At 40.6% G+C, this 26,483-nt stretch overlaps 1 protein-coding gene across 2 annotated transcripts; it reads left to right on the forward strand.

Moving 5' to 3' along the window:
• The first annotated feature begins 2,833 nt into the window (after window positions 1-2,833).
• On the forward strand, window positions 2,834-18,866 carry spi1b (Spi-1 proto-oncogene b). Of its 2 annotated transcripts, none has more exons than XM_064980890.1 (5): window positions 2,834-3,223; window positions 3,818-3,908; window positions 4,779-4,966; window positions 15,644-15,803; window positions 15,963-18,866. In XM_064980890.1, exons 1-5 carry the CDS (start codon window positions 3,176-3,178, stop codon window positions 16,283-16,285), a joined length of 810 nt encoding a protein of 269 aa, XP_064836962.1. In that variant the 5' UTR covers window positions 2,834-3,175; the 3' UTR covers window positions 16,286-18,866. The 2 variants fall into 2 exon arrangements, with proteins under 2 accessions (XP_064836962.1, XP_064836972.1); XM_064980900.1 differs by having other exon boundaries at window positions 15,692-15,803.
• The last annotated feature ends 7,617 nt before the right edge of the window (window positions 18,867-26,483 follow it).

Genomic DNA, 26,483 nt, shown 5'->3' on the forward strand with positions numbered 1-26,483 from the left:
ATCCTCACTGAACTTCTGGAGAGAGTTTGCTGCACTGAAAGTAAAGGGGCTGAATAATTTTGCACGCCCAATTTTTCAGTTTTTGATTTGTTAAAAAAAGTTTGAAATATCCAATAAATGTCGTTCCACTTCATGATTGTGTCCCACTTGTTGTTTATTCTTCACAAAAAATACAGTTTTATATCTTTATGTTTGAAGCCTGAAATGTGGCAAAAGGTTGCAAAGTTCAAGGGGGCCGAATACTTTCGCAAGGCACTGTACATGTAGGTATCGTTAAAGTGTCTATGCATATATGATGAACAGAGAGTAGCATAAGCGTAAAAAACAGGGTTGGCGGGTGGTGGGACACAATGCGTTTAGCCAATGTGCAGGGGCACTGGTTGGTCGGGCCAATTTAGGTAGTATGTACATGAATGTATAGTTAAAGTGACTATACATTTTAGATAAACAGAGGGTAGCAACAGTGTAAAAGAGGGGTTGTGGGGGGCACACAATGCAAATAGTCCGGGTAACCATTTGGTTACCTGTTCAGGAGTCTTATGGCTTGGGGGTAAAAACTGTTGAGAAGCCTTTTTGTCCTAGACTTGGCACTCCAGTACCGCTTGCCATGCGGTAGTAGAGAGAACAGTCTATGACTGGGGTGGCTGGGGTCTTTGACAATTTTTAGGGACTTCCTCTGATACTGCCTTCTTAACTAACAGTAGAAATGTAAAAGAAAACAAATTATAGGCCTGATTCTTTTGGAATGTCATCTGCCTATTTCCTGTGGCTTTTTACATTGTAAAAAACACACATTTAATGTATTGAGCCATTCATTCAAACACAGAACTGAAAGTGTGTACTTGTCTTTCCCAAAAAGGGATGAGCACAATGACGCCTGCTTAACTTTCATCTTGTTTTTAGCTGTCGAAGGCCTAGTAATCTGAAGCCTTATGTAGTATGTAGTAGACCTGTATGTGGATGTACTTTGTAAAGCAAGGTACAGGGGAACAGAAATTACACTATATCATATTCATCAAACGAACTATAGTGCTGTCCATGAGGCTGAGAGACTGACCTCTTACTGAGATGTCCACCAATCTCCACCTAATAGTTCATTTTAAGCAGATCTGGGAAACCTGAATGATTTATGACAAAACAGCATATTTTTGTGTTCGAGAGAAAACTATATATTCAAAAAGAGAGTCGTTTGTGTGCTCTGAAAATAGCCGTGGTGAAAATAGCGTGCTGTGCCTGCTGTAACGTCCATAGTGTATTAATACTAAATGTCATCAGTTTTGCTCAGACAGCTGTGATTAACATGGGGGCCATGGACAGGCTGTGTGGTTTTAGCAGACCTACAAGTGGTAGAAGGATGCAAGGGACTCAAATTATAACCCCAGACCATGCAAGCAAGGCAAACTGAAAAGCCACGTAAACCAAAATCCAACAAAGTATACCAACATCAAATGCACAGGCCTACCAAATTAAGATTGTTATACTGATTGTTTGCCTTTAAACTGATTGATTGCCTTTGTTAATGTTGATTATTAAACAAAGAATACACTGTATTTGGTGCTCCTTAGCACATACAAATATTATCAGATAAGGTTATAACAATTCACAGAAAATTCAACATAGTCTTTGATAGAGATGAAGGAGAGAAAAAACAATAGCATTGATGGACATCCATAATAGAGCAAATTTGACTACAGGGTTTTTGGTTGTGTGTTATATTAAGCTTTGAACAACCAAGGGAATATAATACTCATTCCGAAATTATCTTCAGTGCGATTTGGATCTTACTGTCTACAGTATTTCAAGTATCTGGTCATTATCAGACTGATGCACTCTTCCTCTGTCCAAATCTATACAAGCCTGTCAGTTGGAGGCAAGGCTTGTGACCTCACTTCTCTTCAAGTTAAAACAGAGATGTTGTGTCAGGGAGAGATACCTGAGACAGATAGGGCTGGTTTCCCAGACATGGCCTAGTCCTGGATAAAAAAGCATACTCATACTGTGTCCTGTAAACCAGCCCATAGGGTCAGGAGAGAGGGTCATCTGAGTCTAATAGCAGAGCTACTGTACACTGTACCCATTGTGAGGAAGAATGGTGAATGGTGAGAAAAACACATTTGGTCAGAAAATAGATTAAAACATTTGCGATTTCTCAAGAATCCCCCCACCAACACTACTATTGTCTTAGGAGGTATTTTATCTCCTCTCCCTTAATCTCCACAGCTGTTGCAGGATTGCAAAAAGGCAGTGTCATTATTTTATCTGTCCAGCTAATCTACACACAGATGAAACAATTGTTTGGATAGAAATATAGCAGAATTCATCGATGTATGTGAGTTATTATTTCATTGATACGGCTAGAACTCAAGCTACTGGTTTGTTTTTTAATGGACATATTTACACCAGTTTATTTGAAGGGATAGCATAGTATAGGAAATAACAGGGGTCCAAGTGCCGAACCTTGCTGAACACCAAATCCAATGTACACACTGATACTGGTCTGTGAGATGACAATGTTAAATGCAAAATGCAATTGTTATAACGTGGACCAGGCGACTATCAATCTGGCATTGAAACATGCTAAAAATGTTTAATATTAGATTTGTAATATTCATATAGATTTGTATAGTGTATGCAAGGTATATGCATATGGATACCTGCACTTTAGCCACACAAAAAAAACAAACATTTAATTTGGTTGGAAAAAGGGTCACAATGATATGCAAAGATACTATCCACTGACAGATGATGCTATGCTAGAAGACTGACAGCTAAGACAGGCCTTGAAATGATTGGCTGGTTTGGGAGGCGATGCAATTGAGCCTTAATAAATGTGAGATGTTAGAATCTCCCTGACAAATCACCAATGACCAGGAACCTCCACCAGACACACTGAGATACACCCACAAAGATACGCAGAAGTCAAAATATCAGGTTCCCTTTTCATTTTCAGTCACTGAGTAGGGCTAATTTATTTTATTTTCATAGACAAATTTTGAGAGAATATCTTGGTTTACAAGTGGATAAAGTTGTGTAGGCAGAGGGAGACATTTTGGGTTTCGTTTGGTGAGAGGAAATTTGGTAAACGTTGTGCAATGGTGCGGGAAAAGTTTTGAAAGAGTGTGAGAAACAATTGAAGCTAAGTGCCTGAAGTAGGTCGGTTCAAGAAGAAGCCTTCATGTTGCATCCGTACAGAATGGAGGGGTACCTCATCTCACCTGGTCCTGTAAGTACACAATGTGTCAAACAATTTGTGTTAATTCAGTTATAGGCCCAAGTATATACATGTATGTGGTTATTTGTTGAGTTTATGTACTTGTTTATATACCACAGGATGTACTTATACAGACAATGCATCTCAAGCTCACTGAATTAAAGTTTGAATTTCATATTAACATTGAATTTTTCAAATTATGATAATTAATTCAAATATATTAATAGATTACTGTAACATCATTCAATTTCAAACTCTTAAACTGGTACACAATGTTGGTACTTTTGTGGTCTACATACTGTCAAAATAACAATATTTCTAACATAATAGTTTATACAACTAACAATATGTTTTGTTTCACAACAATCAATTTTGTAAGGTTATGACCAACCATGAAAAACCCCCAGCAAAAGTATTATAGTAAATGTCAATGAAGTTTAAAAAGCTCAAAATGTTGTTCAGCAATGTCATTATCAACAAACATTATCAAGGGAAGAAAGCAATTTGTATATAGATGTTGAGTGTCAGTTCCTTGGAAACAATAGTAAAACATTATGTGAAGTTTTGTTATGATTTCAGTTGAGGATATTATTGTTGTTTTAACAGGCATCAGAAGACATGTACGAACCCGACATCTATAGACAACAGATGTCAGAATATTCATATCCCTATGTCATTGATGCAGAGAGTCAAGGAGGTGAGCTTTAAAACACTACAACATTTTTCCTAGTATTAATACCTCATGTATTATCTATTGATAATGGTAACTATGATACAATGATATACATTAAAAATTGATTTTGCTTTCTCTGATGAACTTACCATCACATAATTGTAGACGAAATAAACAATTTGAAAATCACTTATACGGAAGTGAATAGTGCCGGCCCAACTAGATATGTGTTTGACCAGGCCTGAGGAAATCACACACAGTAGCTATACTCAAGACAATACTCTACATAAAAGGTATCAAGACACTGCAGCTGGAGCCAAGCATGTTGCCCCCATGGAGTACAGGAAACAGATGCCATTTCGGTCAGGCACAACTTTCCCCCCTGGGGTTTATTGAAATGGAGAGGTTTGGTTGTATTTTCTCCTGTAATCAACTGATCCTACTGCAAGAATAAACTGGTAATTACTAGTAGGAGCTGTAGAATTATATAGGCTCTGCTCCATTTAACAAACTAAATTATTACAGTATGCTTGATAAATATAAAATCCTAAGAATGGCAAGTCTCTGGTGCAGTCTCAGGACAGAACACAACAGATCACTAAAACATGTTTACATGCAGAAAGATTTTGGGTTTCTACACGTTTTAACACATTTGTGACATTCAGGCTAAAAAAGAAAGAAAAAGACAACTGCCAAAGCAAAGATGTGTGAACAGGAAATTGCCTAAAACATTTTGCTGAACACTTTAAATGAATAGCAGACATTGTGTATTTGGAATCTGTAGTCAAATAGGTTTTCTCTATTCTATGCCATCTGAACATTGCCATTTAGTGTACACTTCCTTCAGACCTACCTCTTACTCAATGAACAATTAAAATGTGTCTCTCTGTTCAGAACACTGGGACTATCACGCCACTCATCATGTTCATCCTCTGGACTTTGACAACCTCCAAGAGGGCCACTTCACTGAGCTCCAGAGTGTCCAGCAACTACATCTACCCAGTATGGCTCGTTACAGTGATGTTGACACTCTCTCTCTGGACCCTGGCCTTGGGGGACACAACCATGCCCTACCCCCACCGGTGAGCCCACCCCATGACCCCTGACCTCTCTTTTCCTCAAACACAGACAAAGTGTTTGAGTTGGTCATTCTTTTCAAGCAGATGTAGTGTACATGACTAATAGAGAATGTTCTGAATATTCAGGACTAAAGCAAGTAGCAGAATTCATTTACATGTCCCCTCTAGTGGCAATAGCAATGCTTCAGAAATGCTTAATAACAGATAAACATCAAATCAACCATCTGGCTTCAGATAAAGAAATTAGTATGAAAGCATATCTGGGCTACTGTTTGTTACTGGTGAGCTATGTTGCGTGGAGGATGTAGGGTGCGCCTACACAGATGGTTTGACACTGTGGCCTTTTCCTAACTGGGGCCTGCTGGTGTTGCTACAGAATTATAATCTGCCAACTCACTAACGGCTGATGAACAAATAATTCTTTTTTTAACCAGAAGTGGCCTCCTCAACATTATGTCACACACACACACACACACACACACACACACACACACACACACACACACACACACACACACACACACACACACACACACACACACACACACACACACACACACACACACACACAGAGAGAGAGAACATTGTCTGTCTTCTTAGTGTAATATTACACTTTAAACAGAGAGCATTAATTAATGAGCGTGGATGAGAATATCCTTAAAGATGCCTTTTCTATTTTTAAATGGAACTGACATACTGCCTCAGAGCAGAAACAGTGGATTTTTAGAACTGTGTGCTGAATGTTTTGCCAGGATTTTGCACAGCCAAACAGTCAAACTGCAATTACAGCAACCACACATCACACCTCATGCAGAGGGGTGGTGTCCTAAAATCTTTGCGACCGCTGGGCTAACTTGAGATGATTGTATTGTCAAGAACAGGTCAGTGGGCAGAGTTTAACAGATATACTACTCTTAAAAACATGGCAAAGGTTTGAACTGAGAATCATGTAAATAAAACATGTTGTTATTATGAGTAGGAAGACAAATGTGACAATACCTCTAAAATACAACTGGTCTCCTGACTTGAAGCAAAGAGTCAAATGTAGCAAGCTAGCAGCGATATGCTAAGCTAATCAGAGCAAGAAAGCTAGCTAAGCATTTAGTAACCAGACCAGTAACAGACATCCATCCTATGCTAGCTTGCTACCGGTGGCCTGGCTAGCTGTCTAAATCGCAGTGACCCCCAACCAACCTCTCCACTCACCGGACACTTTTGATCACTCGACTAAGCATGCCTCTCCTTAATGTCAATATGCCTCGTCCATTGCTGTTCTGGTTAGTGTTTATTGGCTTATTTCACTGGAGAGCCTCTAGTCCTGCTTACTATACCTTATCCAACCTATTAGTTCCACCACCCACACATGCAATGACATCTCCTGGTTTCAATGATGTTTCAAGAGACAATATCTCTCTCTTCATCACTCAATACCTAGGTTTACCTCCACTGTATTCACATCCTACCATACCTTTGTCTGTACATTATACCTTGATGCTATTTTATCGCCCCCAGAAACCTCCTTTTACTCTCTATTCCAGACGTTCTAGACGACCAATTCTTATTGCGTTTAGCCGCACCCTTATTCTACTCCTCCTCTGTTCCTCTGGCGATGTAGAAGTGAATCCAGGCCCTACAGTGCCTAGCTCCACTCCTATTCCCCAGGTGCTCTCTTTTGACGACTTCTGTAACCGTAATAGCCTTGGTTTCATGCATGTTAACATTAGAAGCCTCCTCCCTAAGTTTGTTCTATTGACTGTTTTAGCACACTCTGCCAACCCGGATGTTCTAGCTGTGTCTGAATCCTGGCTTAGGAAGACTACCAAAAATTTGGACATTTTAATTCCAAACTACAACATTTTCAGACAAGATAGAACTGCCAAAGGGGGCGGTGTTGCAATCTACTGCAAAGATAGCCTGCAGAGTTCTGTCCTACTATCCAGGTCTGTACCCAAACAATTTGAACTTCTACTTTTAAAAATCCATCTCTCTAAAAACAAGTCTCTCACCGTTGCAGCCTGCTATATACCACCCTCTGCCCCCAGCTGTGCTCTGGACACCATATGTGAACTGATTGCCCCCCATCTATGCCCTCAATCTCACACAAATGATCAATGAACCTACCAGGTACCTCCCCAAAGCCTTAAACACGGGCACCCTCATAGATATCTTCCTAACCAACTTGCCCTCTAAATACACCTCTGCTGTCTTCAACCAAGATCTCAGTGATCACTGCCTCATTGCCTGCATCCGTAATGGGTCAGCGGTCAAACGACCTCCGCTCATCACTGTAAAACGCTCCCTGAAACACTTCAGCGAGCAGGCCTTTCTAATCGACCTCATCCCGTCAGTAGAGGATGCCTGGATATTAAAAAAAAATGCCTTCCTAACCATCTTAAATAAACATCTCCCATTCAATAAATTTAGAACCAGGAACAGATATAGCCCTTGGTTCTCCCCAGACCTGACTGCCTTTAACCAACACAAAAACATCCTATGGCGTTCTGCATTAGCATCGAACAGCCCCAGTGATATGCAGCTGTTCAGGGAAACGAGAAACCATTATACACAGGCAGTTAGAAAAGCCAAGGGTAGCTTTTTCAAGCAGAAATTTGCTTCCTGCAACACTAACTCAAAAAAGTTTGGGGACACTGTAAAGTCCATGGAGAATAAGAACACCTCCTCCCAGCTGCCCACTGCACTGAAGATAGGAAACACTGTCACTACTGATAAATCCACCATAATTGAGAATTTCAATAAGCATTTTTCTACGGCTGGCCATGCTTTCCACCTGGCTACTCCTACCCCGGTCAACAGCACTGCACCCCCCACAGCAACTCGCCCAAGCCTTCCCCATTTCTCCTTCTCCCAAATCCGTTCAGCTAATGTTCTGAAAGAGCTGCAAACCTACAAATCAGCCGGGCTAGACAATCTGGACCCTTTCTTTCTAAAATTATCTGCCGAAATTGTTGCCACCCCTATTACTAGCCTGTTCAACCTCTCTTTCGTGTCGTCTGAGATTCCCAAAGATTGGAAAGCAGCTGCGGTCATCCCCCTCTTCAAAGGGGGGGGACACTCGACCCAAACTGCTACAGACCTATATCTATCCTACCATGCCTTTCTAAGGTCTTCGAAAGCCAAGTCAACAAACAGATTACCAACCATTTCGAATCTCACCATACCTTCTCTGCTATGCAATCTAGTTTCAGAGCTGGTCATGGGTGCACCTCAGCCATGCTCAAGGTCCTAAATCTTAACTGCCATCGATAAGAAACATTACTGTGCAGCCGTGTTCATTGATCTGGCCAAGGCTTTCGACTCTGTCAATCACCACATCCTCATCGGCAGACTCGACAGCCTTGGTTTCTCAAATGATTGCCTCGCCTGGTTCACCAACTACTTCTCTGATAGAGTTCAGTGTGTCAAATCGGAGGGTCTGCTGTCCGGACCTCTGGCAGTCTCTATGGGGGTGCCACAGGGTTCAATTCTTGGACCGACTCTCTTCTCTGTATACATCAATGAGGTCGCTCTTGCTGCTGGTGAGTCTCTGATCCACCTCTACGCAGACGACACCATTCTGTATACTTCTGGCCCTTCTTTGGACACTGTGTTAACAACCCTCCAGGCAAGCTTCAGTGCCATACAACTCTCCTTCCGTGGCCTCCAATTGCTCTGAAATACAAGTAAAACTAAATGCATGCTCTTCAACCGATCGCTACCCGCACCTGCCCGCCTGTCCAACATCACTACTCTGGACGGCTCTGACTTAGAATACGTGGACAACTACAAATACTTAGGTGTCTGGTTAGACTGTAAACTCTCCTTCCAGACCATATCAAATATCTCCAATCCAAAGTTAAATCTAGAATTGGCTTCCTATTTCGCAACAAAGCATCCTTCACTCATGCTGCCAAACATACCCTTGTAAAACTGACCATCCTACCAATCCTCGACTTTGGCGATGTCATTTACAAAATAGCTTCCAACACCCTACTCAACAAATTGGATACAGTCTATCACAGTGCAATCCGTTTTGTCACCAAAGCCCCATATACTACCCACCATTGCGACCTGTACGCTCTAGTTGGCTGGCCCTCGCTTCATACTCGTCACCAAACCTACTGGCTCCATGTCATCTACAAGACCCTGCTATCTCAGCTCGCTGGTCACCATAGCATCTCCCACCTGTAGCACACGCTCCAGCAGGTATATCTCTCTAGTCACCCCAAAACCAACTCTTTCTTTGGCCGCCTTTCCTTCCAGTTCTCTGCTGCCAATGACTGGAACGAACTACAAAAATCTTTGAAACTGGAAACATTTATCTCCCTCACTAGCTCCAAGCACCAACTGTCAGAGCAGCTCACAGATTACTACACCTGTACATAGCCCACCTACAGTGCCTTGCGCAAGTATTCGGCCCCCTTGAACTTTGCGACCTTTTGCCACATTTCAGGCTTCAAACATAAAGATATAAAACTGTATTTTTTTGTGAAGAATCAACAACAAGTGGGACACAATCTGGAAGTGGAACAACATTTATTGGATATTTCAAACTTTTTTAACAAATCAAAAACTGAAAAATTGGGCGTGCAAAATTATTCAGCCCCTTTACTTTCAGTGCAGCAAACTCTCTCCAGAAGTTCAGTGAGGATCCCTGAATGATCCAATGTTGACCTAAATGACTAATGATGATAAATACAATCCACCTGTGTGTAATCAAGTCTCCGTATAAATGCACCTGCACTGTGATAGTCTCAGAGGTCCGTTAAAAGCGCAGAGAGCATCATGAAGAACAAGGAACACACCAGGCAGGTCCGAGATACTGTTGTGAAGAAGTTTAAAGCTGGATTTGGATACAAAAAGATTTTCCAAGCTTTAAACATCCCAAGGAGCACTGTGCAAGCGATAATATTGAAATGGAAGGAGTATCAGACCACTGCAAATCTACCAAGACCTGGCCGTCCCTCTAAACTTTCAGCTCATACAAGGAGAAGACTGATCAGAGATGCAGCCAAGAGGCCCATGATCACTCTGGATGAACTGCAGAGATCTACAGCTGAGGTGGGAGACTCTGTCCATAGGACAACAATCATTCGAATATTGCACAAATCTGGCCTTTATGGAAGAGTGGCAAGAAGAAAGCCATTTCTTAAAGATATCCATAAAAAGTGTCGTTTAAAGTTTGCCACAAGCCACCTGGGAGACACACCAAACATGTGGAAGAAGGTGCTCTGGTCAGATGAATCCAAAATTGAACTTTTTGGCAACAATGCAAAACGTTATGTTTGCCGTAAAAGCAACACAGCTCATCACCCTGAATACACCATCCCCACTGTCAAACATGGTGGTGGCAGCATCATGGTTTGGGCCTGCTTTTCTTCAGCAGGGACAGGGAAGATGGTTAAAATTGATGGGAAGATGGATGGAGCCAAATACAGGACCATTCTGGAAGAAAACCTGATGGAGTCTGCAAAAGACCTGAGACTGGGACGGAGATTTGTCTTCCAACAAGACAATGATCCAAAACATAAAGCAAAATCTACAATGGAATGGTTCAAAAATAAACATATCCAGGTGTTAGAATGGCCAAGTCAAAGTCCAGACCTGAATCCAATCGAGAATCTGTGGAAAGAACTGAAAACTGCTGTTCACAAATGCTCTCCATCCAACCTCACTGAGCTTGAGCTGTTTTGCAAGGAGGAATGGGAAAAAATTTCAGTCTCTCGATGTGCAAACCTGATAGAGACATACCCCAAGCGACTTACAGCTGTAATCGCAGCAAAAGGTGGCTCTACAAAGTATTAACTTCTTGAAACTCCCCATCCCGGATCCGGGTTTGTGACTAAAGCCTCAGGCTCATTAGCATAACGCAACGTTAACGATTTCTGAAAATCGCAAATAAAATGAAAATAATGCGTCTGCTCTCAAGCTTAGCCTTTTCTTAACAACACTGTCATCTCAGATTTTCAAAATATGCTTTTGAACCATAGAAATTGACTAATTTGTGTAAGAGTATGCAAAGCTAGCATAGCATTTTGAGTAGCATTTAGCACGCAACATTTTCACAAAAAACAGATAACCAAATAAATAAAATCATTTACCTTTGAAGAGCTTCTGATGTTTTCAATGAGGAGACTCTCAGTTACATACCAAATGCGCAGTTTTTCCTGAAAGCGTCTGTGTGTAGGAGAAATTGTTCCATTTTCTACATTGCGTCTGGCTACCGAAACGAACCGAAAATTCAGTCACCTACAACGTAAAACATTTTCCGGATTAACTACATAATATCGACCGAAACATGGCAAACGTTGTTTGGAATCAATCCTCAAGACACCTGAAACCCCACCAAGACACCTGAAACCCCACCTCTTCAAGGAATACCTAGGATAGGATAAGTAATCCTTCTCACCCCCCCCCCCTTAATGACTTAGATGCACTATTGTAAAGTGGCTGTTCCACTGGATGTCAGAAGGTGAATTCACCAATTTGTAAGTCGCTCTGGATAAGAGCGTCTGCTAAATGACTTAAATGTAAAATGTAAATGTAAGGTGTTTTTTCACATATCTCTTCATTGATATGCAGTTCGTGGAAGCTTGCTTTCCTCTCTGTATCCCATGGAAAAATACTGGCAGGTGACTTTTGCGCACCAATTTCGGCGCAGGACACCGGGCGGACACCTGGTAAATGTGGTCTCTTATGGTCAATCTTCCAATGATCTGCCTACAAATACGTCACAATGCTGCAGACACCTTGGGGAAACGACAGAAAGGGCAGGCTCATTCCTCTCGCATTCACAGCCATATAAGGAGACAATGGAAAACAGAGCCTCAAAAATCCTTGTCATTTCCTGGATGCCATCTCATCTTGGTTTTGCCTGAAGCTCACGTTCTAGGGCACGCACAGAGAATATCTTGGTATTTCTGGACACGTCAGAGTGTTTTCTTTCGAATGCTATCAATTATATGCATAGTCGAGCATCTTTTTGTGACAAAATATCTTGTTTAAAACGGGAACGTTTTTCATCCAAAAATGAAATAGCGCCCCCATAGATGTAAGAGGTTAACTTAAGGGGGCTGAATAATTTTGCACGCCCAATTTTTCAGTTTTTGATTTGTTAAAAAAGTTTGTAATATCCAATAAATTGTCGTTCCACTTCCAGATTGTGTCCCACTTGTTGTTGATTCTTCACAAAAAAATACAGTTTTATATCTTTATGTTTGAAGCCTGAAATGTGGCAAAAGGTCGCAAAGTTCAAGGGGGCCGAATACTTTCGCAAGGCACTGTATATTTTAGCCCAAACAACTACCTCTTTCCCTACTGTATTTTATTTATTTATTTTGCTCCTTTGCACCCCATTATTTTTATTTCTACTTTGCACATTCTTCCATTGCAAATCTACCATTCCAGTGTTTTACTTGATATATTGTATTTACTTTGCCACCATGGCCTTTTTTTGCCTTTACCTCCCTTATCTCACCTCATTTGCTCACATCGTATATAGACTTGTTTATACTGTATTATTGACTGTATGTTTGTTTTACTCCATGTGTAACTCTGTGTCGTTGTATGTGTCGAACTGCTTTGCTTTATCCTGGCCAGGTCGCAATTGTAAATGAGAACTTGTTCTCAACTTGCCTACCTGGTTAAATAAAGGTGAAAAATAAATAAATAAATAAATAAAACCTCTTAGCTACTCATGTTGAATGAATAAATATAACTACTATAGCTAACTCGGTGTCAAATATACAAATAAGTCAGGTAACATTTGCTTTATTGAAATGTTAAGTTGAATAAGCTTTATGACAAAAACAACAGGGATGGATAGTTATGCTGCTCCAGGGGCATCAATATAAAATGCTAAGCAAAACAGAACTAGTTGGCTAGCAGATAGCTATATTTTACTAATGTTGAGTCAAAGAACAGAGCTTGCTAGCTAGGTCTCAAATATGCCAGTAAATGTTAGTTTGGGTGACGATAACAATAGAATTTAGAAAAGGGCAATTCCACGACTCAGATTTTTCACTTAAAATGTATATCAAACAAACAAAAAATATTTAAAAGTTTAACAAACCATACAGTGCACAAGGGCTAAGTTTAACAATTTACACAGAAATTTTAACAAAAACACTTTCACTAGAAGAACAGTGCAGATTCAAAGTTTGGTAACAGAATTTCTGTAAAATTTCAGAATTAGGACTCAACAATGTCTACAGAAAGAAGGGGGTGTCAGCTATGGCATGACACCTTGACTTTGAAAAAAATCTATTTTTGTTATGGAACTACAATAGGTGAAGTGGATTTATAGGTTGTTTGAGCATTGGACTAGTAACTGAAAGGTTGCAAGTTCGAATCCCCAAGCTGACATGGTACAAATCTGTCATTCTGCCCCTGAGCAAGGTAGTTAACCCACTGTTCCTAGGCCATCATTGAAAAGAAAAATGTGTTCTGAACTGACTTGCCTAGTAAAATAAAAAATGTAACAGAATTTCATCATGGGTCCCTGATCTAAGTCCTGTACTACACAGAAATGGATAATTATGGATATGAATGTCATTCTCTTCATGGGGATCTATCCTAAATAGGTACACAAAGGCATACACAAATGCAATATCCTCCTTTGCATATTTTGGGGATTATTCTACACAACGGCTATTACTTTAATGAGCTCTGCCCCCAAACAAGACCAAATTTGCTTGGTCCGGAACAAACCAAATCTGAACCTGTCATAGACGTACGTCTATGTTTCATAGGTTTGGACATCAAAGTACAGAACAGTAGAGTTCAGTAGAGTACAGTACAGCAGAGCACAGAACAGTAGAGTACAATCGAGTAAAGTAGAGTACAGTAAAGTAGAGCTTAGTTCAGTACTTTACAATACAGTACTGTACTGTACTTTTCTTTACTGTATTGTGCTGAACTCTACTCAACTTGTATTTACTGTACTGTATAGTACTGTGCTGTCCAAACTTGTGAACCCAACTGTGGTTTGTGACTTCTATGATTTCCCGTTGTAGCCAATTAAATTGCAGAAACTCCTTTACCGATTTTTGGGAAATTCCGTTACCAATTTGGTTTTAATAATTTTTAATCATTTAATAATTTATTAACAAAATTGATATCAGTAAAATACTATAATAATTGATAGGTGTACTTGTTCCATCTGTGACCTTTCTTTATCCTCCGTCATGAGGGACAGAAATGAGAAAATATCTTAAAGATATGTGGGGTTTTGGTAACGGAATTTCAAAGCACAAGGCAATGTTTCTTAAACTTACAGAAGGCAGAAACATGTACCCAAAAGTACATTTGAACGTGTTGATATTAGTTGGCAGGGGTCTTTTCTTAACATTAAAGTAATTTTTAGGATGGCAAATGGTTGAAAAATGTATATTTGCCTTAATTTCTCCTATGAACATCACATGTTGGTGCTCATGGGTCCTTTTACATGGAAATGACCATATGTCCATAGCTGCCCCTAGGGCAGTAAATACTTTTTGTATTACCTTTTGTGCTTGAATTCTACCCTTAGGGCACCAAAGTGATCCAAACCAAAATTAACATTACTGCACCCTGGGAAGCATTTAAACAATACATTCCAGTTTGCTTAAAGTCTGCCCTCAGGGCACCAAGTGAACTTGACCCAAACTAACATTTCTGCCCCCAGGGTAGCATAAACAGTCTATTCCATTTTTTTGTTGATATTCTTATTCATCTAAACTTTTAATAAAACAAATATTAACTGACCTATTGGCAGATTTGAGACCTAACTTGCTAGTTTGCTTTTAATTTTATAATTCAACATTAGTAGGAGGTAGGTTTCTGCTCAGCTAAGCTACATTTAGCTTAGCATTTCACTTTTCTTCCCCCAGAAGTTTATATAGCTTATTTAACTAAATATGTTTGATAAAGTAAATGGGAGCCGATTTACAGGTATATTAGAGACCCAGCTAGTTCTATTCTATGACTCAATATACTATTTATTAATTCAACATGAGTAGCTAAGAGGTTACTAAGGTTACTTCATGCTCTGATTAGCTTAGCATAAGGCTGCTAGTTTGCTACATTTTACTCTTTGCTTCAAGTCAGGAGACAAGTTGTATCTTGGAGATACTGTCACATTTGTTTGACTACTGTAGCACAAAAATGATTTTAAAACATTACAACTTGTAATTCAAAGTTATTTACAAGATTCAGAGTTAGAAACCAATTGGATTGGTTCTGCCCTAAACCAATCAGATTCTTTCTGCCCTTAGAACAAAGTTGACTACACTTTAAGTAAATCTGCGTTGAAGCTCTTTTTCTCCCACATAAGTATTCATTCAACTCCACTGTCACTTGATAAATTCGAGGGAGTGGGTATTCACAGGAGGGTGTTGAGGGGAGGACAGCTCATAATAATGGCTTGAATGGAGTGTTTGATACCATTCCATTTATTCCGTTCCAGCCATTACTATGTACCAGTCCTCCCTAATTAAGGTGCTACCAGCCACCTGTGGTGGGGATAAATGATTGGGGGAGTAAAAACGGTTGCGTTATTAATAACACTTGCGCCTCACTGTGTATATAACATGATCAGCATGGTATCTAATTTGTTTAGTTAAAAAAAAAAATAATGTATTGTAATTGGTTGTAATTGTAAAGGTTTTGTATTGTACATGGTTATTGTTGTTTGTTGTGTCCAAGGTACCATATTACCCTCGTGCCATGGGCTACTTGCACCCCTCTCCTCAGACGATGAGGAGTTCAGACGACGAGGAGCCAGGAGGCCGCAGCCCTCCACTAGAAGTGTCTGATGAAGAGTGTCTGAGAGACCACATTGCCCAAGTAACAAGGGGAGAATTGGGTAGGGAATTCTTTCATAAATGCGTACCTAATATCTCACATGATGATTTAGCTTTTGAGGTCACAATAATCCTACACCATGTAGGTCATAGGTAGGGAACATCCTCAACTGATTCATTGCATGTTTAACCATTTTGTTATTTTGTCAACATTAATATAGGCAACAAGAAGAAGATCCGTCTGTACCAGTTCCTGCTGGATCTGCTGAGGAATGGGGACATGAAGGACAGTATCTGGTGGGTGGACAGGGACAAGGGCACCTTCCAGTTCTCCTCGAAACACAAGGAGGCACTGGCACATCGGTGGGGCGTACAGAAGGGCAACCGCAAGAAAATGACCTACCAGAAGATGGCACGGGCTCTTCGCAACTACGGCAAGACAGGCGAGGTCAAAAAGGTCAAGAAGAAGCTGACTTATCAGTTCAGTGGTGAAGTGCTGGGGGGGAGGTCTCACTTGGAGAGGAGGCCATATTCCCATTTGTAGAGGGAGAAATATAGTGGAAGTCCTGAAAAGGGTAGTGATAGAGAGAGATAGTTAACTGTATATAGTATGCAAGATGGTTATCAATGTAATAACTATTGATTGTGTTCAAATCAACAATAACTGTTTTTGCTGCTCTTGTAAAAAGCATTTATGTGAACGTCAAAGCCAATGTCTTAATGGAATCTGACAATTAGCAAGTTTTGCTCCTACAACTCAATAATTGCACAATCACATCTGGACCTTTTACATTCTATAGCATGTAGAAACAGGACCGTTTCAAATGATACTGTCAATCATTATCACCAGAAGGCTTACAGGAGTGGTAATACAGATGACCACTAGAAGTCCTCAGAGATCTCCTTTCTTAAAGCTGGCTGTTTTCACGGACTTCTGCGCACTGTTGGACTCACTGACCATTGTGCACATTTGACATCGATTAGACTTGGATGCAATGTAAACAAACACAAAGACTATGATAAAGAACTCTTTAGCATTAATGAAATTGATTTGACACTCTGAGATGCCATGACGTTGGATACGCAATTCCTATTGCTTAACCTTTGGTGTATCAGCACCCAAACACAACATATTATACATTAGCTTTTGCTAATCAAAATTGAGAATTCAGCCAAGCCATGGTATAAAGCTTGTATATTTGATTGATGGTATTACATGTGTATTACATACTAACTCATGTTAGCTCAAGACTTAGGGAAGTAAACCCTTCTGAACATTGGCTGGTTTAACCTGCAAACTTTTTGGACTGTCCCCTTGACCATTACTTCCCTGTAACAACCCATTGACTTGTTCCTGAAATGGGAGAGGGTGAAGAGGCTTGTCACCCAGCCCTTATCATCTGCTTGTGCTCTGAGATATAGCACAGACCCTTGCCTTCTCCGAGCTAGGGTGCAATCTATTCCTAGCCTAGGAATACCAACACAGGGATATTTCTCCCATGCTCTCAATCATAGACCCCTGTTTGAACTGTATGAAAGTGTATATGACCAGTTGTTCTTCCGTACTCTATGTGCTCTCTGTATAACACATGTTGGCATGTTTGTATGTTGGCATGACTCAATTACATATCTGCACGTGATGAACTCGAAAGCATTTCTATTTCTCACACGTCATGTGGTTTTAGTTGACTCATCCTCACATTGTTCCAGCACATCACAGACTGGCTTTAGCAAATCCTCTGGGAATCACAGCCATCTACGCAGAACCCCAGTGGCCGAGCCAGATAATATATAGACATGTGGGCAGACGTGGAAACTTTACTGGGCCCACTGGCAGTATACAAGGCCACCCCATCCCCCACCATCCACCCACCCCCAGCCCCAGCCCAGTTATGTGGCAGCCGAAGCCTGTAGGTGTAAATAATTATGGGTGCAAATCAATCCCATAACAACGGCAAAGGACCTTGTGAATATGCTGGAGGAAACAGGTACAACGGTATCAATATCCACAGTGAAACGAGTCCTATATCGACATAACCTGAAATGCAAGGAAGAAGCCACTGCTCCAAAACTGCCATAAGCCAGACTACAGTTTGCAACTGCACATGGGGAGAAAGATCCTACTTTTTTGGAGAAATATCCTCCGGTCTGATGATACAAAAATAGAACTGTATGGGCATAATGACCATCGTTAACACCGTTATGTTGTGAGGAAAAGGGGGGATGCTTGCAAGCCGAAGAACACCATCCCAACCATGAAGCATGGGGGTGGCAGCATCATGTTGTGGGGGTGCTTTGCTGCAGAAGGGACTGATGCACTTCACCAAATAGATGGTATCATGAGGAAGGAAAATTATGTGGATATATTGAAGCAACATCTCAAAACATCAGTCAGGAAGTTAAAGCTTGGTCGCAAATGGGTCTTCAAAATGTACAATGACCCCAAGCATACTTCTAAAGTTGTTGCAAAATGGCTTAAGGATAACAAAGTCAATTGCCACCGTGCTTCTACACCTGCATTGCTTGCTGTTTGGGGTTTTAGACTGGGTTTCTGTACAGCACTTTGAGATATCAGCTGATGTACAAAGGGCTATATAAATACATTTTATTTTATTTAATTTTAATTGGAGTGGCCATCACAAAGCCCTGGCCTCAATCCTATAGAACATTTGTGAAAAAGTGTGTGCAAGCAAGGAGGCCTACAAACCTAACACCCGGCACAGCCATAAGAGGACTGGCCACCCCTCATGGCCTGGTTCCTCTCCAGGTTTCTTCCTAGGTTTTGGCCTTTCTAGGGAGTTTTTCCTAGCCACCGTGCTTCTACACCTGCATTGCTTGCTGTTTGGGGTTTTAGGCTGGGTTTCTGTACAGAACTTTGAGGTATCAGCTGATGTAAGAAGGGCTATATAAATACATTTGATTTTACACCAGCTCTGTCAGGAGGAATGGGCCAAAATTCCCCTAACTTATTGTGGAAAGCTGGTGGAAGGCTACTTGAAATGTTTGACCCCAGTTAAACAATTTAAAGGCAATGCTACCAAATACTAATTGAGTATGTAAACTTCTGACCCACTGGGAATGTGGGAAATAAAAGCTGAAATTAAATAAATAAAAGCTGAAATAAATCATTCTCTCTACCATTATTCTGACATTTCACATTCTTAAAATAAAGTGGTGATCCTAACTGACCTAAGACAGGGAATATTTACTCTGATCAAATGTCAGGAATAGGGAAAAACTGAGTTTAAGTGTATTTGGCTAAGGTGTATGTAAACTTCCGACTTCAACTGTATACAGTACCAGTCAAACGTTTGGAAACCCCTACTCATTCAAGGGTTTTTCTTTATATTTTACTATTTCCTACATTGTAGAAGCTATGAATTAACACATATGGAATCATTTCGTAACCCCCAAAAAGTTGAATAAATCAAAATATATTTTAGATTTTTCAAAGTCGCCACCCTTTCCCTTGATGACGGCTTTGCACACTCTTGGCATTCTCTCAACCATCTTCACCTAGAATTATTTTCCAAAAGTCTTGAACGAGTTCCCACATATGCTGAGCCCTTGTTGACTGCTTTTCTATCACTCTGCGGTCCAATTCCTCCCAAACCATCTCAATTGGGTCGAGGTCTGGTGATTAAGGAGGCCAGGTCATCCGATGCAGCACTCCATCAATCTCCTTCTTGGTCAAATATCCCTTACACAGCCTGGTGTGTTTTGGGTCATTGTCCTGTTGGAAAATAAATGATAGTCCCACTAAGCGCAAACCAGACGGGATGCCGTATCACTGAAGGGTGCTGTGGTAGCCATGCTGGTTAAGTGTGCCTTGAATTCTAAATAAATCACTGACAGTGTCACCAGCAAAGCACCCCCACACCATCACACCTCCTCCACCATGCTTCACGATGGGAACCACACATGCGGAGATCATCCGTTCACCTACTCCGCGTCTCACAAAGACATGGCGGTTGGAACCAAAAATCTCAAATTTGGACTTCCACTGGTCTAATGTCTTTTGCTTGTCTTTCTTAGGGCCAAGCAAGTTTCTTATTTTAATTGGTGTCTTTAAATAGTGGTTTCTTTGCAGCAATTCGACCATGAAGGCCTGATTCACGCAGTCTCATCTGAACAGTTGATTTTGAGATGTGTCTATTACTTGAACTCTGTGAAGCATTTATTTGGGCTGTAATGTGAGGTGCAGTTAACTCTAAGGAACTTATCCTCTGCAGCAGAGGTAACTCTGGATCTTCCTTTCCTGCGGCAGTCCTCATGAGTTTCATCATAGCGCTTGATGGTTTTTGTGACTGCACTTGAAGAAACTTTCGAAGTTCTTGATATTTTCCGAATTGACTGACCTTCATGTCTTAAAGTAATGATGGACTGTCATTTCTCTTTGCTTATTTGAGCTGTTCTTGCCATAATATGGACTCGGTCTTTTACCAAATAGGGCTATCATCTGTATTACACCCCTACCTTGTCACAACACAACTAATTGGCTCAAACACATTAAGAAGGAAAGAAATTACACTATTTAACACGGCACACCTGTTCATTTAAATGCATTCCAGGTGACTACCTCATGAAGCTGGTTGAGAGAATGCCAAGAGTGTGCAAAGCTGCCGCCAAGGCAAAGGGTGGCTACTTTGAAGATTCTCAAATGTAAAACATATTTCTATTTGTTTAACACTTTTTGGTTACTACTGTTATTTCATAGTTTTGATGTCTTCACTATTATTCTACAATGTAGAAAATAGTAAAAATAAAGAAAAATCCTGGAAAAAGTATATGCGTCCAAAATTTTGACTGGTACTGTAGTTTACGGTAATTGCTGGGACACTTGAGAAAACTGGGCAGACACAAGGCCAAGGTAAAACACAAAAAGAAAAGTCCTAAAATGATCAGGACGTCGTGTTCAAGATCAGGGTCAGACATGCCTTATTATACCAAAATAGTTTGCCCGCCTCCAAACTCCATAATATTTTACTCCAGTCAGTCTGTCAGTCTGTCATGTCCTCGCTATGCCACCAAGCCGAGGCTTCAGATGGTAGGCCCCTACTAATAAGATGCTAAGCTCCAGTGTGTCAGGCAACAGTGTATGATTCAACCAGAAGAGGATTTATTTAGAGAGGGTAAAGGTCACACATATATGTGTATTACTTCCTAGGGAAATTAGGTTCTGATGTCAAATTGACTGCTATTTGGAATACTTGTTTTACATGAAAAAGTATTGTTACATTACGAACATAAGGAAAAATATTTTGCCGTTCACAGTGCTGCCTGTTCAGAAAATGAATGTTAAATTTACCAGACTGATGATGGAAAGCTATGCCTACGGCCATAGAAGGATTCCTGAAAGTCCTGGAAGTCCTTGTTCACCAGGGGAAAAGCACTCACATTCCTGCCAAAAGATAAAAGGATTGCTCTAGTCTCCTGTCTGCTGTTTTCTGAAGCGGCTACTACTTTTTACAAGGCCAGGCCGCGGCACAAATCTAGAAAGAGCAGGAGACATCGCTGGACTCAGGTTCTAAATTTAACCCCCCACCTTCCATTCCCTCCCTCCCTCGCTTTGCCTGTCATGCAGCTCAGGTGTTGGGAGAAGAGATGGTTGAAATATGGTCTGCAGGAGGTCAGAGGGGTCTGGGCGTTGTGTTAATGTGGGGTGGGGGGATAGGGAGGGATGAGGTGCACGTCTATTATCTCATTGCCGGACAGAAAGGGGATTGGGTCTGGACATCATGACAAAAGAGGTTGGGTTAGTGCTGTTGTGAAGGGGGGTTGCTCAGGAGCCCCACTATTAAACGCAAGTGGTGAGCTAGGAAGGAGCCTGTTATTTATTGTTGGTTACTTTCTGGAAGACACATTCGATCAGGATGCCAGAGCCGGCCAAAAAAACAGGTAAGCGTACCTGATCAGATTCCATCTCATTTTACTTCAGCATCACTGTATCTCCAGCTGCTATCTAAAGATGTCGCAGGATGTTTTACCTCCTCTCTCTTTTCCCTCTGTAATAACAAATCCCTCCCAACCTGTGGGACTGGTGGGACTTTTGATCACTGATCATCTCATGTCATAGTTTCTTGTCTTCACAGTTGTATTTCAGAGAGGTTACGTTTGAAAGTTGTTGCTGTTACAAGGGGAAACTTTGCCAATGCTTGCCTCTTCAGCTTCATATTAGCTATGCATGTCTTCTGTTCAGTTTTTCTGTCTATTTGATCCATTGAAACTGTAAAGGGAGTGTACAGTGCATTCGGAAAGTATTCAGACCCCTTGACTTTTTCCCATTTTGTTATGTTACAGTCGTATTCTAAAATGGATTAAATTGTTTCCCCCCCTCATCAATCTTCACACAATACCCCATAATTACAAAGCAAAAACAGGTTTTTAGAACGAATTTTAGATTTATAAAAAAATATCACATTTATGTACGTGTTCAGACCCTCTACTCAGTACTTTGTTGAAGCACATTTGTCAGCGATTACAGCCTCCAGTCTTCTTGGGTAGGACGTTACAAGCTTCGCACACCTGTATTTCGGGAGTTTCTCCCATTCTTCTCTGCAGATCCTCTCAAGCCCTGTCAGGTTGAATGGGGAGAATCACTGCACAGCAATTTTCAGGTCTCTCCAGAGATGTTAGATTGGATTCAAGACCGGGCACTGGCTGGGCCACTCAAGGACATTCAGACACTTTTCTTGAAGCCATTCCTGCGTTTTCTTGGCTGTGTACTTAGGGTTGTTTTCCTGTTAGAAGGTTAACCTTCACCCCAGTCGGAAGTTGTGAGTGCTCTGGAGCAGATTTTCATCAAGGATCTCGCTGTACTTTGCTCCATTCATCTTTCCCTCGATCCTGACTAGTCTCCCAGGTATGATCTGTTTCACCGTTTAGAAATGATAGCACTTCATGTATCTAGTCCACCCATTTGAAGGTGTCATATTTTGACCAATTAATTTGATTACAAATAATAATGAATGAATCGTGACTATTGATGAGTGAGAAAGTTACAGAGGAATAAATATCATACCCCCCCCCCCCCAAAAAAAAATGGTGAGAGGTTAGCATGTTTTTGGGTCATGACCTTTGTGAATCTGTAACTTTCTCACTCATCATTATTCACGATTCATTCATGATTCTCTATAAACATGGTAGCATCCACATTAATGTAGAAACATATTTGATTCTTATTTACAATAAAAGTGACTCCAAAATGAAACAATATATTATTTATCATTCATTGCTATTGGGCACAACATAACCAAAACCAACTGTAAATGCATCCAATAAGTTCATATAATCACAAGCTTGATGTAGTCATTGCGTGCTATGAATATGGGAACAAATACGAAACTTTTGACAAAATGTTATACATTGTAAGTGAATTTGTTCAAATACTTATGACACCTTCAAATGGGAGGACTAGATACATAAAGTGTATTGATTTCTAAACGGTAAAACAGATATGTATGAAAATACCCACAAATAAAAGGTGTCATTCTGTACTGTCGCCTCATATAAAACATTTGATCTCAATGTTTTAGCTTCACTGTCCAAATAAATACATAGGGGAGTGTATGTAAGCCTAAGTTCTAAATTCAGAGTGCATCATTTCATGCACCACTGAGTTCATGTGTAAACATCACTCATCATGTGCAGATGATCCAGAAATGCCTCACAGGAGTCTAACCAGACAAATGACTTTCCAGTTTTTTGGGTCAGACGGAAAACATTGCCATTCACTGTGGAAAGAGCAACTCAACAGATCAGATGACAATGCAGCCTCCTCCCAGTATCAGTTACTCAGATACAATATGTCTGCTAAGACATCTAGCGTTCAAGATCTCCCAAAGTACAACAGTCATGGGCTGTTTGAGTAATTCAGCATTAACATCAAGACCCTGTTATCAACAGATAATTATTCTGTAAATCTGTTTTTTTGTTGAAGTGTCTTTTAAATGTAGAATGAGTCTCTCTACTGATACAAAGATGCTTTGCACTGCATCTGAAAAGGGGTTTTGAATTCCCCAACTGATGAAGAAATTGTTTGTGGTGAACTATTTGGACGGAAATAAAACAAGAACTAGAAGATACAGGTGAACTATATAATGCTAGCTAACTGCTTTGCTTGCTTGTTATTTTTCTCTTTTCTTTTTACAATAACGATTGTTAGTTCAAAATATGTTTCAACCCTCATATTATATATTTTTTCTCATTTACTTTACTTTATATGGATGAATTTGAGTGAAATGTAATATAAATAGGCCCAATAAATACACAGTTGAGGTTAAGGAGGAGATACCTATCATCAATAGCCTGAAAAGGGAGCACACTTGAAAGCCCAGAACAGGCGCAACATTCTTTCTATGCTCCCTGCGCAACTAAAATAGTGTCTCACTAATCCCTCTACTGTGCTACCTGTGCCCCTGTCACTGGGGTTGCCTGCTGAGTGCATTTATTAGTGGGGCACAAATGCATTCTATATTTAAACCCATAGGGTCGTCTTGCTCCATGTGGAGGTCATTTAATTTGTGATGTATGAGCTGATTGGAAACCATTCTATGGTTAGAGGGTAATAAAATACCTGATACAACTCACAGAGGGGAGAAATGTATTAGACAATAAAAACCTCTCATTAACAACACATTGGAGAGCTCTGATATCAACCCACTGCAATACAGATGATTGCAATGATAAGATTAGCCTTTTCAGCGTTTATCAATTTCAATTGATTACTTCAACTGAATTTAAAATAGGGGTACAATTAAGGTTACTGTATATACAGTGCATTTGGAAAGTATTCAGACCCCTTGACTTTTTCCACATGTTGTTACATTACAGCCTTATTGTAAAATTGATTAAAAACTATTTTTTTTGCCCCTCATCAATTTACACACAATATCTCACAATGACAATGCAAAAACAGGTATTTGTAATTTTTTTCAAATTTATAAACATTTTAAACCGGAAATATCACATTTTCACAAGTGTTCAGACCCTTTACTCAGTATTTTGTTGAAGCACCATGGCAGTGATTACAGCCTTGAGTCTTCTTGGGTATGATGCTACAAGCTTGTATTTGGGAAGTTACTTCCATTCTTCTCTGCAGATCCTCTCAAGCTCTGTCAGATTGGATGGGGAACGTCACTGCACAGCTATTTTCAGGTCTCTCCAGACATGTTCGATTGGGTTCAAGTCTGAGCTCTGACTGGGCCACTCCTACAATTTCTTGGCTGTGTGCTTAGGGTTGTTTTCCTGTTAGAGGGTTAATCTTTGCACCAGCCGGAGGTCCTGAGTGCTCTGGACCAGGTTTTCATCAAGGATCTCTCTGTACTTTACTCCGTTCATCTGTCACTCGATCCTGACTAGTCTCCTAGTCCCTGCTGCTGAAAAACATCCCCACAGCATGATGCTGTCACCCCCATGCTTCACCGTAGGGATGGTGCCAGGTTTCTTTCAGAAGTAATCATTGGCATTCAGGCCAAAGAGTTCAATCTTGGTTTCATCAGACCAGATAATCTTGTTTCTCATGGTCTAAGAGTCCTTTAGGTAACTTTTGGCAAACTCCAAACGGGTTGTCATGTACTAGGGTTGTCATGTACTAGTCCAACGCTCTAACCACTAGGCTACCCTAACCACTAGGCTACCCTGCCGCCCCTGAATATAAAGGCCTGATTAGTGGATTGCTGCAGAGATGGTTGTCCTTCTGGAATGTTCTTCCATCTCCACAGAGGAACTCTGGAGCTCTGTCAGAGTGAACATCGGGTTCTTGGCCACCTCCCTGACCACGGCCCTTCTCCCCCAACTGCTCAGTTTGGACAGGCGGCCAGCTCTAAGAAGAGTCTTGGGGGTTCCAAACTTCTTCCATTTAAGAATGATAGAGGCCACTGTGTTCTTGGGGATCTTTAATGCTGCAGAAATACTTTGGTACCCTACCCCAGATCTGTGCCTTGACACAATCCTGTCTCGGAGCTCTACAGACAATTCCTTCGACCTCATGGCTTGGTTTTTGCTCTGACATGTGCGGTCAACTGTGGGACCTTATATAGACAGGTGTGTGCCTTTCCAAACATTGTCCAATCAGTTAAATTTGCCACAGGTGGACTCCAATCACATTGTAGAAACATCTCAAGGATGATCAATGGAAACAGGATGCACCTGAGCTCAATTTCAAGTCTCATTGCAAAGGGTCTGAATCCTTACGTAAATAAGGTATTCCAGTTATTTATTTTTTATAAATTTGCAAACATTTCGAAAAACCTGTTTTTGCTTTGTATTATGGGGTATTATGTGTAGATTAATGAGGGAAACAATTTCTTGAATCCATTTTAGAATACGGCTGTAACGTAACAACATGCGGGAAAAGGAAAGGGGTCTGAATACCTTAAGAATGCATTGTATAACCTTATTTGTCATTTTTCTGAAGTGCTAACATTTTGATAATAGAACTACTATCGTGTATCATAGTGCACCTCAAAGGTTTTACATCACAATTTACTGCAAAAATCCATGACAAACTGGGCATCTTAAAGGGAATAATTTCATTCTAACCCATCCTTCCCTCTCCAGTCTCAGCATTTTCCAAGAAGCCAAAGACTCAGGTGGCAGAGGAAGGGGCAACAGTAGTTTTTGAGACAGAGACAGAGAAGCCTGATGCGAAGGTGAGATGGCAGTGCAACACAAAGGACCTTGTCTCTGACGACAAGTATGTGATCAAGGCAGATGGAAACAAGCACTCACTTACCATCCAA

Source organism: Oncorhynchus masou, chromosome 1 (assembly GCF_036934945.1).
Source record: "Oncorhynchus masou masou isolate Uvic2021 chromosome 1, UVic_Omas_1.1, whole genome shotgun sequence".
Classification (NCBI taxonomy): Eukaryota; Metazoa; Chordata; class Actinopteri; order Salmoniformes; family Salmonidae; genus Oncorhynchus; species Oncorhynchus masou.